The following is a 16573-nucleotide window of genomic DNA, read 5'->3' on the forward strand; positions in this document are numbered from 1 at the left end:
TGGCAATGTTAATAAATTGCTAAACTTGTTCGGGCGTCCTCCCACCCGGGACAAATAGAGAAAATTTGTCGATGGCAATCCTGGATAAATGCATCCTATCCAATAACACACAGGGCGATCTTAATACCTCAATCGGCATGAAGTTTACTTTTAATCTTTCAGACTGTGGAAATCAGTGCTCATCAAGTGGAAAGTTAATAAATCGCCACGTGCAGAATGAATATAGATGCACAAATACAAAATTGACGGCTGACTTCTCCAAATGTCTTCCAACAACTACTACAGAGCTGTACGATTTTACTTTTTTTGAAGAATTACCCTGTTTCTACAGGCTTTCAATAAATAAGTTAATGTGCTAAAGCAAGATATCACGTACCATGTAAAATTAAACGTTATACCTGGCTTTGATGCGTTAACTTACTTTGTTGCTTTGATATAACAGGTAGCTGTAGTGATTCTATGTGAAAATATAGCAGAATCACTTAGTATGAATATTTCCTGCTGTCTTTTTTTCTTTTAATAAATAACTTGTAAAATAAAGGAATCTATCTGCAGGTCTTTGGAGTGAATTCTAATTGCCGCTAATAAATTTCATGGCGTAGAGTTTCTAATTCTAGGATTCAATACCAAATATATTGCCTTCTAAATTTCTAACTTTAATTTTCCATGGAGACTTTATCTCTATCGATTTATAAACGACTTATCTTAATTCAAGGAACGTCTTTTCTTATGTGTAGTTTTTGGCTTGAATTTGAACAGGACTTTAGAAGGGACTGTGATCAAGGATTTACCCATGGGGACATTCCATCATATGGCAGGCCTAAATTTTCTGTAAGTAGGTGGGCAAATGAGATCACAAGAAATGTTGTGCGACAACTTGTTATTACAAATTGCAACAGCTTAATTTATTACAAATTGCGACAACTTGTTGTTACAAAAGTGTGACAAGTGTTATTACAAAGTGCGACAGTTTTATTACGAAGTACGACAGAACAATCCCCTTTTTCCTTTCCCTCTTTAAACATTGTTTCCACCATAAAACGTCATGTTCCATTCTAACAACGGTTAGGATTAAACAACGTTGAGTCAACATTGAGTGGAGGAGAGAGGTGTTTCAGAAACCTTTGACCCGGATTGTGACCACTGAGAGAGTATACCTGGTTAACGTTATCTTACGTCTGTCATACTGACCTCTTAATTTCTGTGGTGTCGTGACGCGAGTTATATACTGAGGTTTTCGAGAGAATTCACGAAGAGAAAAACGTTTATTAAGGGTATTTTTGGACATAAAATAATATTCTATGTTACATCTAGGTCTTGCTGGTGTATCAAGACTATGTATTGTTTTATGAGCCATCCGATAATTAACAAATGATTCATGCATCAGCGTGCTTCATCGAGATATGAAGCACGCGGGAAGTTTGGAGAGCACAAAAGTTGCGTAAGAGTTACTCGAGGCGAAGCCGAGAGTAACTCAATAGCTTCTTGAGTGCCCTCAAACCTTTCCAAGTGCTTCATATCTCGATGAACGCACAGCTGACGCGTGAATCAATCGTTTTATAACATTTTCAACGCGTAGTTTAACCCGTTGACCAAAGGTTTTCCAAGCTTTCACCCACTGAATCACCAAATGTGCAAAGTGGTAATAAACAACCCCATGTTCAGTAAAAATACACAACTTACAGGTTAAAAAAGCAACACCCCTTTGGTTTCAAATAGTTAAAGTTTCTAATTATCGAATAAAATACACTGGTTGCCAATTCAGTAAAACATTTCCAAAAAAACAAACTTAAAATTTGATCCTCGCGTAACAAGGGATAATTCTTCTTTTTTCCCTCGCAAGGACATGTGTTTGTTTACGCAAGATTTATGCAGTTGTCACGTTTCGTCAATGAAAATGTAGAAAGAAAACAGACAACTGATGCTTTCCTAAATGAAAAATTTATTGAGATAAGTCTTTGTTCTAAGAAGCAAAGGCGTACAATTTTTAATCCGACGGATGATAAACGCGCAGAGCACGGTTTTCAAAAATCTTCTCAAATAAAAAAAATGTTAGGAATACGAAGAATCGGTCAATTAGAAAAGTGTTTAACCTTCAGTACAAATTCACAATTAAACCTGTAATTTCTTGTGAACTGGATTCCCACAATAGCAAGTACTCGAACATTACCAAGAAAGTCTGTGGCTTAAATAATGATCTGCGTAATATGTCCGTTTGCTCGTCGGCTGGATAAAACGACAAATTGAAATTGAAATACAATTTCTTCGCCGCTTATTATTGGATTTCCGCTGTTGAAACTGTCGAGTATTCCTTAGCAGTTTTTCTTTCAGGTTATCGTTACGAAAAGGTGAACTTTTTCTCTGGGAAAGTAAACTAGGCGTCTGAAAATCAATAGCTTTGCGTGACACGATGACACGAGCCTTGCTTGTTCTTTTTTCCTTTTCTTTAGGGTTTTTTTTTCGGGAGTTAAAGAGAATGTCCCTGAAGACCGCGTGAAATCAGTAAAATGTGGAACATGCTTCAAAAATTCAGAATCTTCATATTTCGCTCAGAGATACCCTATGATAAGCCAACAAACGTGATATATATATTTTTTTGTTCAAAGCTGGTTGTCTTTTCAAGAAAATTCTCTAAAACTGTAACGGGCGCCGACCGTCATAAAATGGCGGAAATTAGTGCGCCGAGTAACAACACAAGAACTTCGCTTGTGATAAGCGCAAAAGGAAGCACGGTTTTTTCAAACTGGTATATTTTTGTAAGAGACACTGGCATATGATTCAAGCCTAAAACCAGGATTGTTTACTTAAAGGGGAATGCACGGCACGAGTCTGAAAATCACCAATATTTTATTGTTTGAAAATCTCATGATATGGTCTTCTTTTCAAGCATACAAAAATTAGTCTGGGGCTCTTAACTTCTGCACTAAAAAAGCACGCTCTATGTCGAGAAAATCACACACTTCACTGCCAAAAAACACAAATAATCGAATTAGAGTCTGTTATCGAGGCCAATATTCCAAGGAAATCTTAGTGCTAAGCCAACAAAAGTCAACATTACAAGTTTACCTTGCAAAACTTGTGGCTGTAGATTGCTTTTCATCGCCACTCTCTCTTCAAAATTGTTATCTTCCCTTCGACCATGTTTACCAAAGAAAGCACACAATCAACAACCATACGTATGACCTCTGCATGAAACATTACAGTTCCTGACAGATTCAACCATATTTGAGTCTCCACGCAGCTATAACAAATAAGGTAACTCAAATGTACGATTACGAACGATGATTCAATTATCTATAGTCGCAGATGAAGAAATTTGCATCCCGAAGACGCACACAAGCGGAACCTTCCGTAGAATGAGACGATCATGTTTGTCACGCAATGAGACCAAGCGCGCAGAACACCCAACAAAACTAACCACCAGATTATATTTTTATTACAAGGCAGTTTGTCTGCGTATACGGACTTCAAGCTTAAAATCACCTTGCTGACATGGTACTAAATTTGTTACCAGCTTTTTATCTTTTAGGATTGGATTTTTTAGTACAAATTTTTTACAAGCAGATTCTTTGTACGTCGTGCACGGGCAGTGGTACCACTGGTGTCAAATGGGCACACCCTGGCCAGCTTAATAGCCCCGCGTTGCCTGACTTCATCAACAAGACTAAAACAACAAAAGAGAACCGCATTTAAATGCTGTGATAATTACTTCCGTGATTTCTTTACGATAAGAAAGTTCGCGCGTTGTTTAAGGTACGCTCAAACAAATCAATCATTTATTAACATCATCTTTTATATTATTCAGATGTACACTACCCGCGTTTAGCGAAAGCTATTCGAGGCGGGTGGTGTAACACGGGTAGTGTAAGTGGTGTTAAGAAAAAAAGAAGATAGAAACATCGGTTGAGTTTTTCGGTTGCTACTCAAAACTTTCTCTTCTTGGCCACTGCCTATTATTCTGCTTTATCCTGCAATATACCTGTCACCTGAAGGTTAGCCTAACAGTGGTACAAATGCCACCGATGCTTTTAGCACTCAGCTTGTAAGGCCAATGAAGAACCTACTTAAAACAAAAATCAGATAAGAGCCCGGAAAACGAATCTTACTGTTGGCAGATGAAGCCTAGACAAAGAATATTTTTCATGTAAGGCTGTTTGCGATGAACTGATATGTCAGTGACACGCTAAAAAAACAAACAAATGTCCTTCAGAAGGATATCATTTCCAGTGCCCTGCGTAACATCAGCTAGGCTTGAGCTACACAGTTCCATATGGACGATGTATCCGTATTAATAGCAATTGACAGTCACGCATATTCCTACCCAAAGCAACGATACTTATTGGGATAACTGTGCTCCTGAACATAAAATAACAAAAGGTCTCTAAATAATTATGATGATAATAATATTAAGCGCCACCGGGTTCGACCCATGGCCGCACCCATACTCAGGGTCAGAAATACTCAGAGAAGAAGGTTAGACCCTCAAATAATTCGGATGACCACGTTGAAATCTTTATGGCGGTCCCGTCTCCAATTTAGAGATGTAAAATAACCACTGTAATGAGCCCTGGATATGACCGCTCTCAGTACCAGCGATTAGTCTGAAGGACTTTTGAGGGGAATGAGACCACAAAATTGTGTAACAGTCAGAGTTCAGTTTATTTAAGACAGCTTCACAGTCTCCCTCAGCAGAACCTCTTCGGGGCTTTATGAAAAGTTAGCTGAGCGAAGTCAGTGTACGCACAAATCACGGAATCCTTCACAGATTAGTTGCTACGGCTATAAATAGTATCCATAATAATAAAAATACTAATTAATAATAATAATAATAATAATAATAATAATAATAATAATAATAATAATAATAATAATAATAATAATAATAATAATAATAATAATAATAATGTCATGCCCGAAATGTCACAAGGTGCAGTGACAATTAATGTCCGTGCAAAAATTAAGTCGATCTCTGACTCAACATCACCTACGCCGACAGACTGTGTGTGTGCTGAGATGCTTTTTCCACATGAAAACAAAGGGAGGATAAAGGCACTTTTTTCTTTTGTTCGACTTCGTTCATCTTGGGAGCACTATTTCCCAGCTAACCTCTGAAAAAAGCAATTGATATCCATTTCATATGTGTTGCCAGGAAGGACAACGTGGCTGCGCGACCATCTGTTTGTTTAAAACCTTTTGAATGACGCGATGGACATTATCATTAGAATTAGTTCACCTTATCAAATTTGGTTTTCTTTTGTGTTGAGCCCTCCCGCTTTTCCCTTCCCATTATTTTATTACTACTTTCCTTCTTCTAAATTTTACATTTGTTTCTTTTCTTGATTTCTTCCTTTGTTCGCTTGTTCGTTTTCTTTCTTTCTTTTTTTTTTTTTTTTAATTTCTTCCTATCGTTCGGGCTACTTGTCTGTCGGTCGGGGGATCTTTCTTCCTTAATCCTTTCTGTCCATTTGTTTTATGAATTTTATATCAAAAAGAGTGTCTTGTTTAACAAACCATAATTATTTCCTTATCCGCAAAACTCGTGTATCACCTGAAGGAATATTGGTCCTGGTAAAGGGTGTGATATGTCATTGCGTGACATACAAATGATATGCATGGATTAAAGAAGTCAAAACGACAGTGTCGCTCAGTGGTAAAATAATTTCGCTCAATAGTCATGTTTTTTTTACGATGAAACAAGCTCAGTTGTACGTTAGAGAAAGATAGCAGCTATGGTGTGTTTGAAACTGTCAAGAATAGCGCCGATGTTTCTACAAGAGCCATCCAGGTATCGCTCAGATATAGTTGCTGATTTCGTAAAGTCGCTGTCAGAAGGAAGATGGTAATTTTGAAGAGAAAGTAGGAATGAAAACCAATCTACAGCCACTGTTTTTGCAAGGTAAACTTGTAATGTTGAACTTTTAATCAAGTAGGGTGCTAGGTACTAAGGTTTGCTTGGAATATTGGCTTCGATAACAGACTCTAATTCGATTGTTTGTTTGTTGACAAGTTGAGTTCGTTATTTTCTCAACAGAGAGCATGCTTTTTTCGTGCAGAAGTTAAAAGCCCCCAGACTAATTTTTATATCTTTGAAAAGAAGACCGTTTCCATTAATCACAACCTTAATCTCAAGCCCTTCTGAGTTATACCGCATGGGAAAAAATGTTTATTGAAAAACTGCTCCAAAATGAGATTTTCAAACAATGAAATATTGGTGATTTTCAGACTCGTGCCGTGCATTCCCATTTAAGTAAACAATCCTGGTTTTAGGCTTAAATCATATGCCAGTGCCTCTTACACAAATATACCAATTTCAAAAAACTGTCCTTCCTTTTGCGCTTATCACGAGCGAAGTTATTGTGTTGTTACGTGGCGCACTAATTTCCGCCATTTTATGACGGTCGGCGCCCGTTACAGTTTTTGAGAATTTTCTGGAAAATAAAAGCAGAGCTGAACATAAGAAACGCAACACGTTTGTTAACTCATCATAGAGTATTTCTGAGCAAAATATGAGAGTATTGAAATTTTGAGCCCTGTGCAACCACTCACTCGGGTCATGAAAAAAGGCTCTCTTAAAAACTCCAGTCCTAAAGAAAAAGTAGACAGATCTTCTTAATCAGCTGGTTTGCTTGTTGCCATCTGTAGTTAAACTCTTTCTTAAGTTTTCCTCCGAGGCATTTGTTTGCTGACGTCATCAGCGTGCAGAATGGGAATATGAAGCACGCTCGCGCAATTGAACTTGATTACACGAATTTACTAGCTATTTTAGCCATATTTTTGTGCTTGAATTGTATGAAAAGTTATCGTAGAATTGTGTGTTACACAATGGTCTTTACTCGAAAAACTACACCTAAAGAACGAGCTTTAATTCGGTTTCGATTCTGTATAGCGAAAATAATTTATCTTTTCGAAATATCGGAATCAAGATGAAAATATCTGCAGCAACCGTAATGCGAGTCATAAGAGATGCTAAGATAGGTTTTTCAATGCATTCAAAAGTTGAAGAATGCACTGTCTGACGTGGCAGGCCATGTAAGTTTCCGATCCGACAGCAAAGGCTTATAATTGGAACACTGCACAAATTAAGGCGAACCGAAGGTAACTTCACAGTAAAACGCCCTATGGAATATTTGAGAAAGCGAGATGTCTATTCGTACTGTTAGGCGCTTCATCAATAGTCAGGGGTTTTCGTATCTTTAAGCCTCGTAAAAAAGGATTACCTAATGATGATGTCAGGAGACAGCGCGTTGCATTCGCAAAGAAAATCAGACAGGAACATAGAGATGACTTTTGCAAGGAAAAAATCGCATTTTATTTGAATGATGTCAGCTTCGCGCGCTTACAAAACAAACCCTTTGGATCAGGCGAGGGCACCTACTGGATATATATCAGAAGAAATCAGAGGGATTAAACTAATACTGCACAGCTATAGGAGTAAAGTTGGAACTGGTGGTAAAGTTGTAAGATTCGAATTCCTTGTAACAATTTATATGACGCTGGAGTTGCTGGGTGCCAGAAATATGAACACGTCACTGGAAATTTTTTTGAATTGCCTTTTTCATTAAGGAGGATTTTGAGCAGATGTTTCTTAATTCTAAGAAATCAAACACCAGACTGTTCATTCTGAGACAGTGATATCCCAGTCAATATTCGGGAGCCCACAGTACCCCAAGCTCTATGAGAGATATAGACCGTGACCTTTGGGTCAGTGTTGTTATTTGAGGCTCACGGCGACTATTACTTAACAGCGACATTATGAGGATTTGTCGGGGATAAAACGATTCCTACATCGATTTAAAAATGTCAAGGAGTTTTCAACAAAAAAAATATATCTACCTGAAAACCCTTGTCTGTTGTTCTTTTTCCTATGTGGTTTTTGGAGCGATTTAGCGCGATTCCAGTGAGTTTTAGTTCCATTGCTTTTCTCTCTAAAAAGTATATATTCCACAATATGCAGAATTCAAAGATCGCGTGAGATCAAATATTCTCTTTTCGTTCTCGGTGTCCAAAGTTAGCAATTTAATTGCATCAATGTATAAGCGTCTTAAGAGTGCCTGACTGTAACTTTCGAGAAACGCTGGCCAAGCTTGAAAAATCGAAACTCCTGATAATTTGCCTGAAGTTTACTTTTGGGGAACTATCTTCGAAAATATTATTTGAATGTTCTGGAAATTTTTAGTTTTCGAGAATTTTGGAGAAAACGAAATAACGCGTTTTGCCTCATTAATTATGCAAAAATCTCACTCAAAATTAGCCAAGTTCAATACGCTTTTGTTGAAACAGTACGCAACGCTAGAAAGCGAGGTCGGATTTGAATAAGAGCATAACTCACCTACTTTCTATCAATGGGACCTATGTAAACTTTTGTAGAACTTTCGAGGGTTTTATGGCTCTTTGAAAAATTGACATTTTGAGGACTTCGCGATGAGGCGAAAATTGAGTAAGTTTGAAGGTTTAAAATGCATCTTGGTATGTCAGGTATCGACTCGAGAGGAACATTGTGATAAAGCTTGGGTCTTCGTCTTTAATAATATGAAATAAAAAATCTGGGCAATCAATGCACGCGCTGACGAAAACCAAAGTTAGCGAGGCTTCGTTAACAAATTTGCATAATTCGCAACTGTTGAGAAAATGCTATGTTGTGGCGACTCGGTGAAAACATTGACCCAGGCTATTTTCAAATGGTTATTTTACCCCACATTGCATTTGTCTGTTTCTCTTTCTTGTTTAATAACGTGGTAGAAAAGGTCTGGAAAAAAATGCGTGATCGGAAAAGAAAATATTCGTCAAATTCTGGTGGGAAATTTGCATAATTGCAAATCTTCCAATAAATCTGTATGCAAAGGAATCTGATTCGGAAGGTTTCGTTAAGAGACCATTTGACCGAAACACCCCACATAAAAGGAGTCAAAACAACGTTTAATAATTCGATTTTAACCAATTATTGTCGAATCATAAACTTTAAATTAATGGTGCAAAACTGATACTCGCTATTGCGTTATCTGCGTCACGTCAGTAGCTGTCGATAAGTCTTAGAATATAATGCCCACAAACCAACTTCTGCTGCGAAATTGTCAATTACAACAACTAGAAAAAAGACCTTTATTTACTAGCATATAAGTGGTTTTGATAAAAATAAAACGTTCACATGACACTTGAAGCACGTTTAAAAGATACATGCTTGTCAAATGAGATGCGAAAGTTGGACATAGGGTCGGTCAAAGTGAATATTTTTAATTAAATCAAGTTTGTTTACCGGAATGCATGCTTTTTCAAATAGCTAGTCCAACCTTCTTCAGTGGCCTTCCAAATAATGATCACTCAGAATTGGGTCAGTCAAAAAAACTCTCTGTTCGTGTTGTTTGATACTGTACCTTCGCAAGTGACTGAAAAACAATGTCAGCTGGCACGCCATATTTTAACGTAATTACTGGTATGAAATATCACACATGCACGGATACACGCTTTAAAACCTGTGTGCCAATTTCTGTTTCACAAAATAATAACCTACCTACAGTCCACATTGGCTGTAGGGCATGCATTTATCTTTGTCGAATGTCAACAACAGAAACACGGGTATCTCAGTGACACTGTATACACGCAATGTCAGTACTGCATACATCACAGGTAGCCGAAGCTCTATGACCTTTGTTTGACCTTTATATTTTGATGTCACGATGAGTGTTACGCAATGGCGTAAATCATTACGGTTTGTATGGGAATTTACGAACGTGTTTTGGAGTAGAAAATAAAGGGCATAAATTGAACAAAAATTGCTTACCTTGTCTCCTTGATCTCTTGCCAGTGTTTGTGCGCCATATTTTAACCATTTTAGTACGATTCCAGTGGGCATTTAAAGGTTTGCTGAACATTTTCCTCGCTCTATATCCTGCTATATATGTCCCCAAAAGGTGAGTCGCTTTAGTAGCAATAGTGTTCGTTGCAACGTCAACAATGAGGTCAGTATAAAGTCTGAGTCGCGGACAAAGGACTGCGGACCACGGACTGGGTATAAAAGAGAAACTAAAGTAAGCGGCGGACTTCGGACTACGGACCACGGACTACGGACTACGGACTACGGACTGGGTTTAAAGGAGAGCTGAAGTCTGAAAATCATATCTTTCTTGTATTCATTCTCAGTAAGTTTAATATGTATCAAATCAAGTTTTGGTAGTTGTTTTTGTCCCTTTATTGTTTTTTTTTTTTTTTAGAAGCAAAACAAGGACTTGGAATAAAATAGTAGGGATCGACAGTGCAAACATAAAATCTTGCTTTATCTCAGCGAAACAGCTGGATTTTTAATACGCGCTCAAGAGAGCTGTTATTTTAGTTTGAAGCATTTATCCCAGGGTTCGATATGGTGAAAACTGGCGTGATTAAATTCGCAAAAGGATGTTTGATGATCATGATCGTGATCAGCCAATGAGCCCACGTGCACAATCATCTAGATGTCGTACATAGACATGTATGCAGTAGACATTTCGTGTATACAGTGTCACTGAGATACCCGTGTTTCTGTTGTTGACATTCGACAAAGATAAATGCATGCCCTACAGCCAATGTAAACTGTAGGGCGTGCAGTCAGTCCATAGTCCGTAGTCCATAGTCCTCCTATCTTAATACGAACTTTATGCCCACCCCGTGGTCCGCAGTTCTTCGTCTGCGACTCGTGTTTTATTATGACCGCCTTGTTAACGTTGCAATTTATTTCAAAGACTACTATTGCTACCAAACTGACCACGATTTTGGGGATATATATCTATAGTGATAGTGGGATATCGTATAGAGAGAGGAAAATTTTCAGCAAACCTTTAAATACCCACTGGAATCTAAAATGGCCAAAATATGGCGCCCAAACACTGGCAAGAGATCAAGGAGACAAGGTAAGCAATTTTTGTTCAATTTATGCCCTTTATTTTCTACTCCAAAACACGTTCGTAAATTCCTATACAAACCGTAATGATTTACGCCATTGCGTAACACTCATCGTGACATCAAAATATAAAGGTCAAACAAAGGTCATAGAGCTTCGGCTACCTGTGATGTATGCAGTAGACATTGCGTGTATACAGTGTCACTGAGATTCCCGTGTTTCTGTTGTTGACATTCGACAAAGATAAATGCATGCCCTACAGCCAATCTGTAGGTAGGTTCTTATTTTGTTAAACGGAAATTGGCACACAGGTTTTGAAGCGTGTATCCGTGCATGTGTGATATTTCATACCAGTAATTACGTTAAAATATGGCGTGCCAGCTGACATTGTTTTTCAGTCATTTGCGAAGGTACAGTATCAAACAACACGAACAGAGAGTTTTTTTGACTGACCCAATTCTGAGTGATCATTATTTGGAAGGCCACTGAAGAAGGTTGGACTAGCTATTTGAAAAAACATGCATTCCAGTAAACAAACTTGATTTAATTAAAAATATTCACTTTGGCCGACCCTATGTCCAACTTTCGCATCTCATTTGACAAGCATGTATCTTTTAAACGTGATTCAAGTGTCATGTGAACGTTTTATTTTTATCAAAACCACTCATATGCCAGTAACTAAAGGTCTTTTTCCTAGTTGTTGTAATTGACAATTTCGCAGCACAAGTTGGTTTGTGGGCATTATATTCTAAGACTTATCGGGAGCTACTGACGTGACGCAGATAACGCAATAGCGAGTATCAGCTTGGCACTATTAATTTCAAGGTTAAGATTCGACAATAGTTGGTTAAAATCGAATTATTAAACCTTGTTTTGACTCCTTTTATGTGGGGTGTTTCGGTCAAATGGTCTCTTAACGAAACCTTCCCAATCAGATTCCTTTGCATACAGATTTATTGGAAGATTTGCAATTATGCAAATTTCCCACCAGAATTTGACGAATATTTTCTTTTCCGATCACGCATTTTTTTCCAGACCTTTTCTACCACGTTATTAAACAAAAAAGAGAAACAGACAAATGCAATGTGGGGTAAAATGACCATTTGAAAATAGCCTGGGTCAATGTTTTCACCGAGTCGCCACAACATAGCATTTTCTCAACAGTTGCGAATTATGCAAATTTGTTAACGAAGCCTCGCTAGCTTTGGTTTTCGTCAGCGCGTGCATCGATTGCCCAGATTTTTTATTTCATGTTATTAAAGACGAAGACCCAAGCTTTATCACAATGTTCCTCTCGAGTCGATACCTGACATACCAAGATGCATTTTAAACCTTCAAACTTACTCAATTTTCGCCTCATCGCGAAGTCCTGAAAATTTCAATTTTTCAAAGAGCCATAAAACCCTCCAAAGTTCTAAAAAAGTTTACATAGGTCCCATTGATAGAAAGTAGGTGAGTTATGCTCTTATTCAAAACCGACCTCGCTTTCTAGCGTTGCGAACTGTTTCAACACAAGGGTATTGAACTTGGCTAATTTTGAGTGAGATTTTTGCATAATTAATGAGGCAAAACGCGTTATTTCGTTTTCTCCAAAATTCTCGAAAACTAAACATTTCCAGAACATTCAAATAATATTTTCGAAGATAGTTCCCCAAAAGTAAACTTCAGGCAAATTATCAGGAGTTTCGATTTTTCAAGCTTGGCCAGCGATTCTCGAAAGTTACAGTCAGCCACTCTTAAACAAATCATCGAAAGAAAAGGCCAACGCTTAACATACTAATACATCGATAGTTCACATAAGTTGTAACAATATCATTCTGATAGAAAAATAGCTAGGACAGTAAATTATTTTAGCTTGTAACCGGGTTGTATACAATTGAAAAGTACATTATTAATGATACCTTGTAACCGGTCTGTACATAGTTAATCATCAATAGGAAACAAATATAGCATAAAGGAAAATAAATTCTACCAAAAAGGTACCCTGCACGTTTTTGTAAGTTTTGATTTAAGATAAATGAACAGTTTGTTTCTGTGTTCAATCCCTTTAGATGAAACTAAACATCGCTTGTTTAATGGAGCCAGGGTAAAGATCAACGGTTTACCGTCAAACAACCGGTGATAAAAGTGACATGAGCTCTGATGGTCATTTTTACTTACAATATGGTTAACCGTGGAGGAAAGTTTAAATACATCAGTTTCTTTTAAAAATAAAACTGAAATCAATAAAGCGTAAAAAAAGTTTTCCCCAACTCCTTTCTTTCAAAACCAGAGCTATGCTGTATCAGCTCCGCCAATGGACGGTTAACAATGGTAAACCGTTCGGTCGACTGTAGTGGTTTACCGCAATTGTAATTCGTTCACTGTCATAATGCAATAATGAAAGAACAACATTTCTCAAAGCAACCTTACAGATAACAATTAATGGGCACTGTCCTCTAAAATAAAACTCGCGAAACATCGGATCATTATCATTAGCTGGGCACATACCCGGATATAAAAATACCACAAATTAAAAATAAATACAACCCTTCTTATGTATATCGTCTCACTTATTTTGCGAATATGATTTAAAACTAATTGAAGTTTTAACCCCCGAACGTAAGGATTCACAACCCCCGAACTTAAGGATTTACAACCTCTGAACGTAAGGATTTATAACCGCCGAACGTAAGAATTTACAAAACCCGAATGTGAAGATTTACAACCCCCAAACATAAAGTTTTACAACCCACCGAACGTTAGGATTTAATGCCCCCGGGATGTAAGGATTTATAACCCCCGAACATAAGCTCATACGTTCGGGGGTTTTAAATACTTGCGTTCGGGGGTTGTAATCTTTACGTTCGGGGGTTGTAATCCTTACATTCATGGATTGCAAATCCTTACGTTCAGGGGTTTATAAATCCTTACTTTTGGGGGTTGTAATCCTTACGTTCAGGGGTTGTAAATCGTTACGTTCAGGGGTTGTAAATCATTACTTTCGAGGGTGTAATCCTTACGTTCAGGGGTTATAAATCCTTACGTTCGGGGGTTATAAATCCTTACGTTCGGGGGTTATAAATCCTTACGTTCAGGGGTTGTAAATCCTTAGGTTCGGGGTTGTATTTCTTACGTTCGGGGTTATAAATCCTTACGATCAGGGGTTGTAAATCCTTACGTTCGGAGTTGTATTTCTTATGTTGGGGGCGTTGTATTTCCTATGTTCGGGGGTTATAAATCCTTACGTTTAGGGGTTATAAATCCTTACGTTTGGGGGTTGTATTTCTTATGTTCGGGGGTTATAAATCCTTACGTTCAGGGGTTGTATTTCTTACGTTGGGGGGTTGTATTTCTTATGTTCGGGGGTTGTAAATCCTTACGTTCGGAGGTTGTAAATCCTTACGTTCGGAGTTGTATTTCTTACGTTGGGGGTTTGTATTTCTTATGTTCGGGGGTCGTAAATCCTTACGTTCGGGGGTTATAAATCTTTATGTTCGGGGATTATAAATCCTTACGTTTGGGGGTTGTAAATCCTTACGTCTGGGGGTTATAAATCCTCAGTTACGTTCGGATGTTGTGAATCCTTACGAGCGGAAGTTGTATTTCTTATGTTCGGGGTTTGTAAATTCTTACGTTTGGGGGTTATAAATCCTTACGTTCAGGTGTTGTAAATCCTTACGTCTGGGGGTTATAAATCTTCAGTTACGTTCGGGTGTTGTGAATCCTTACGTTCGGAGGTTGTATTTCTTTCGTTTGGGGTTTGTAAATCCTTACGTTCGGTGGTTTTAAATCCTTACGTTCAAGGGTTGTAAGTCTTTATGTTCGGGAAGTATAGTTTTTTACGTTCTGTGGTTATAAATCCTTACGTTTGGGGATTGTAAATCCTTACGTTTAGGGGTTGTAAATCTTTACGTTTGGGGGTTTATAAATCCATGGGTTATATATTATAGTCGCTATATAAGTGAGATGATTTACATAAGGAGGTTTTTATTAATTTTTTGTGATATTTTATATACGGGTCTGTGCCCAGCTACTGATAATGATCCAAAACATCTTGCGCAAGGACGAACGTTCCGCTGTTCATGTTCTGGAATGTAAGAGAAGAAACTAAATATTCTCTCATCTCATGCGGGCTTCTTGAAGAATTCCAAGATGTGTCATTTGTTTTCGTTTAAGCTTTTCTTCTGCCTCTTCCATCTCCCACCCGACCTTGATAGCCTCATCATCAACTTTGCTGCCACGATTTTTAATGAATTCTGCTAAGTCTTCTTTCCCTTCTTTCTTTTGTCGACATACTAAAGCAAGTAGGTCGAGTCTGGACTTGATTTCTTTGGCTACAGCAAGCTGAAATACTTTATTTACTCAGTCGGTTTTTGCGTTTCCTGCTAGATTATTACAGAGTACTATTCTTGTCAACTTAAGCTTAACTTGCTTGATACGTTTGTGGCGGGTACGAATTTGCAAGGTCCGGATGATTGCGGAGATTTAACATATTCGGAATCCTCGTTCACTTTGGTGTATTTCACGGACTGTAGTAGTGAGAAATTAACTTGAATCCCGTATTTCTCACCCAAATAATTTCTTACACTCGGCCATCGGCGTGCGTGTGAGAGCTTTACTGACATACCGATAATGTGTACCACCTGTAGAATGATCTTCTTTACAGAAAACCCATTGAACAACATAAGATTGTACTTTCTTCGTATCGTTAAAAGCCGTGAGGACAATGCTAGCAAATTCATCTCTAGTCAGAAATCTTGTACAGTCAGCTTGGCTGTATGCAATCCAATAAACTATTCTTTCCCCACGATTTGACATTTGAGGAAGTAACGTGTCTTCTTCACAGGCACTTTCTCTGCACGCTGTGCGCCTCACAGTGACTGCCACAGTCAAGAGTACTTGCATCCTCTGCAAATTCACTGATTGAGTCTGATCCTATATCGTACTCTTTCCTTAACACTTTCCATTTCGCACTGGACAAAGGTCTTAAACAAACTGAACGCGATTTTCTTCGTTTAGCAAATGAGAAATTATATATGTCCGGACTTGAATAATAGTCATGCGATCGCACAATAATGTATTTATTCATTTATATCCTTTGGTGCGTGTGTATATCTATATTTCGGAACAGAGAAAGCGTGTATATGACTCATCATATTCATCATGACATAATATACTGTTGGTTACTGTCTTTTTGTTAAAATAAATTTTCACCATCAGCTTCGAGAGATTTCAGTGGTCAACCAATTCCAAGTCCTTTCACACCAATAAAACTGTTTGTGAGGTGTGTGTTAGTGAAATGATCCATGGAAACTTTAATCCTTATAATTTTACCTTCTAATAAATTGAATTGTTTAAGGGTTTTCTCAGGTAAGAAAAGACATCAGGCTAAAAACGGTATTAGTGTTCCTCTTAGTGACGTCCACATCTAATAATCTCGAGAAAATTTTCCCCATGTCTCGAATCAAGGTCAATACGCATGCTTATAAAATTCTACCGCCAAATTTAGCCAATAAAAAATTATTACGCGTGAACCTGACACAGATTACAAAACTAGGCAAAAAGATTGAGCAGCAGGGACTGTTTAACTAACTTTCAAATTTTGTTAAATTACAGAAACTTAAGGAATAACCTACTGCAAAATTTTCAAGAGGGCATTTTTTCTTCTCTGGTAACCCTTCAGTACCTGTAAGTACTACATGGGGGGGGGGGGGGGGGATG

The 16573-nt window shown here is 37.8% G+C and overlaps 2 protein-coding genes across 2 annotated transcripts in view; both read left to right on the forward strand.

Moving 5' to 3' along the window:
- The window catches only part of LOC146482818 (uncharacterized), a 410856-nt gene that overhangs the window by 227820 nt on the left and 166463 nt on the right, over positions 1-16573 (forward strand). The window lies entirely within an intron of this gene.
- LOC146482823 (uncharacterized) overlaps positions 1-16573 on the forward strand; it is a 40545-nt gene that overhangs the window by 22577 nt on the left and 1395 nt on the right. Inside the window, exons 5-7 of the mRNA XM_085106662.1 lie at positions 163-289; positions 760-831; positions 16469-16540. Of these exons, the coding sequence (XP_084962788.1) occupies positions 163-289; positions 760-831; positions 16469-16540 (271 nt within the window). The remainder of the gene's footprint in view (positions 1-162; positions 290-759; positions 832-16468; positions 16541-16573) is intronic.

The sequence above is a fragment of the Pavona decussata genome, unplaced genomic scaffold, assembly GCF_977016875.1.
Source record: "Pavona decussata unplaced genomic scaffold, jaPavDecu1.1 SCAFFOLD_42, whole genome shotgun sequence".
NCBI classification, from domain to species: domain Eukaryota; kingdom Metazoa; phylum Cnidaria; class Anthozoa; order Scleractinia; family Agariciidae; genus Pavona; species Pavona decussata.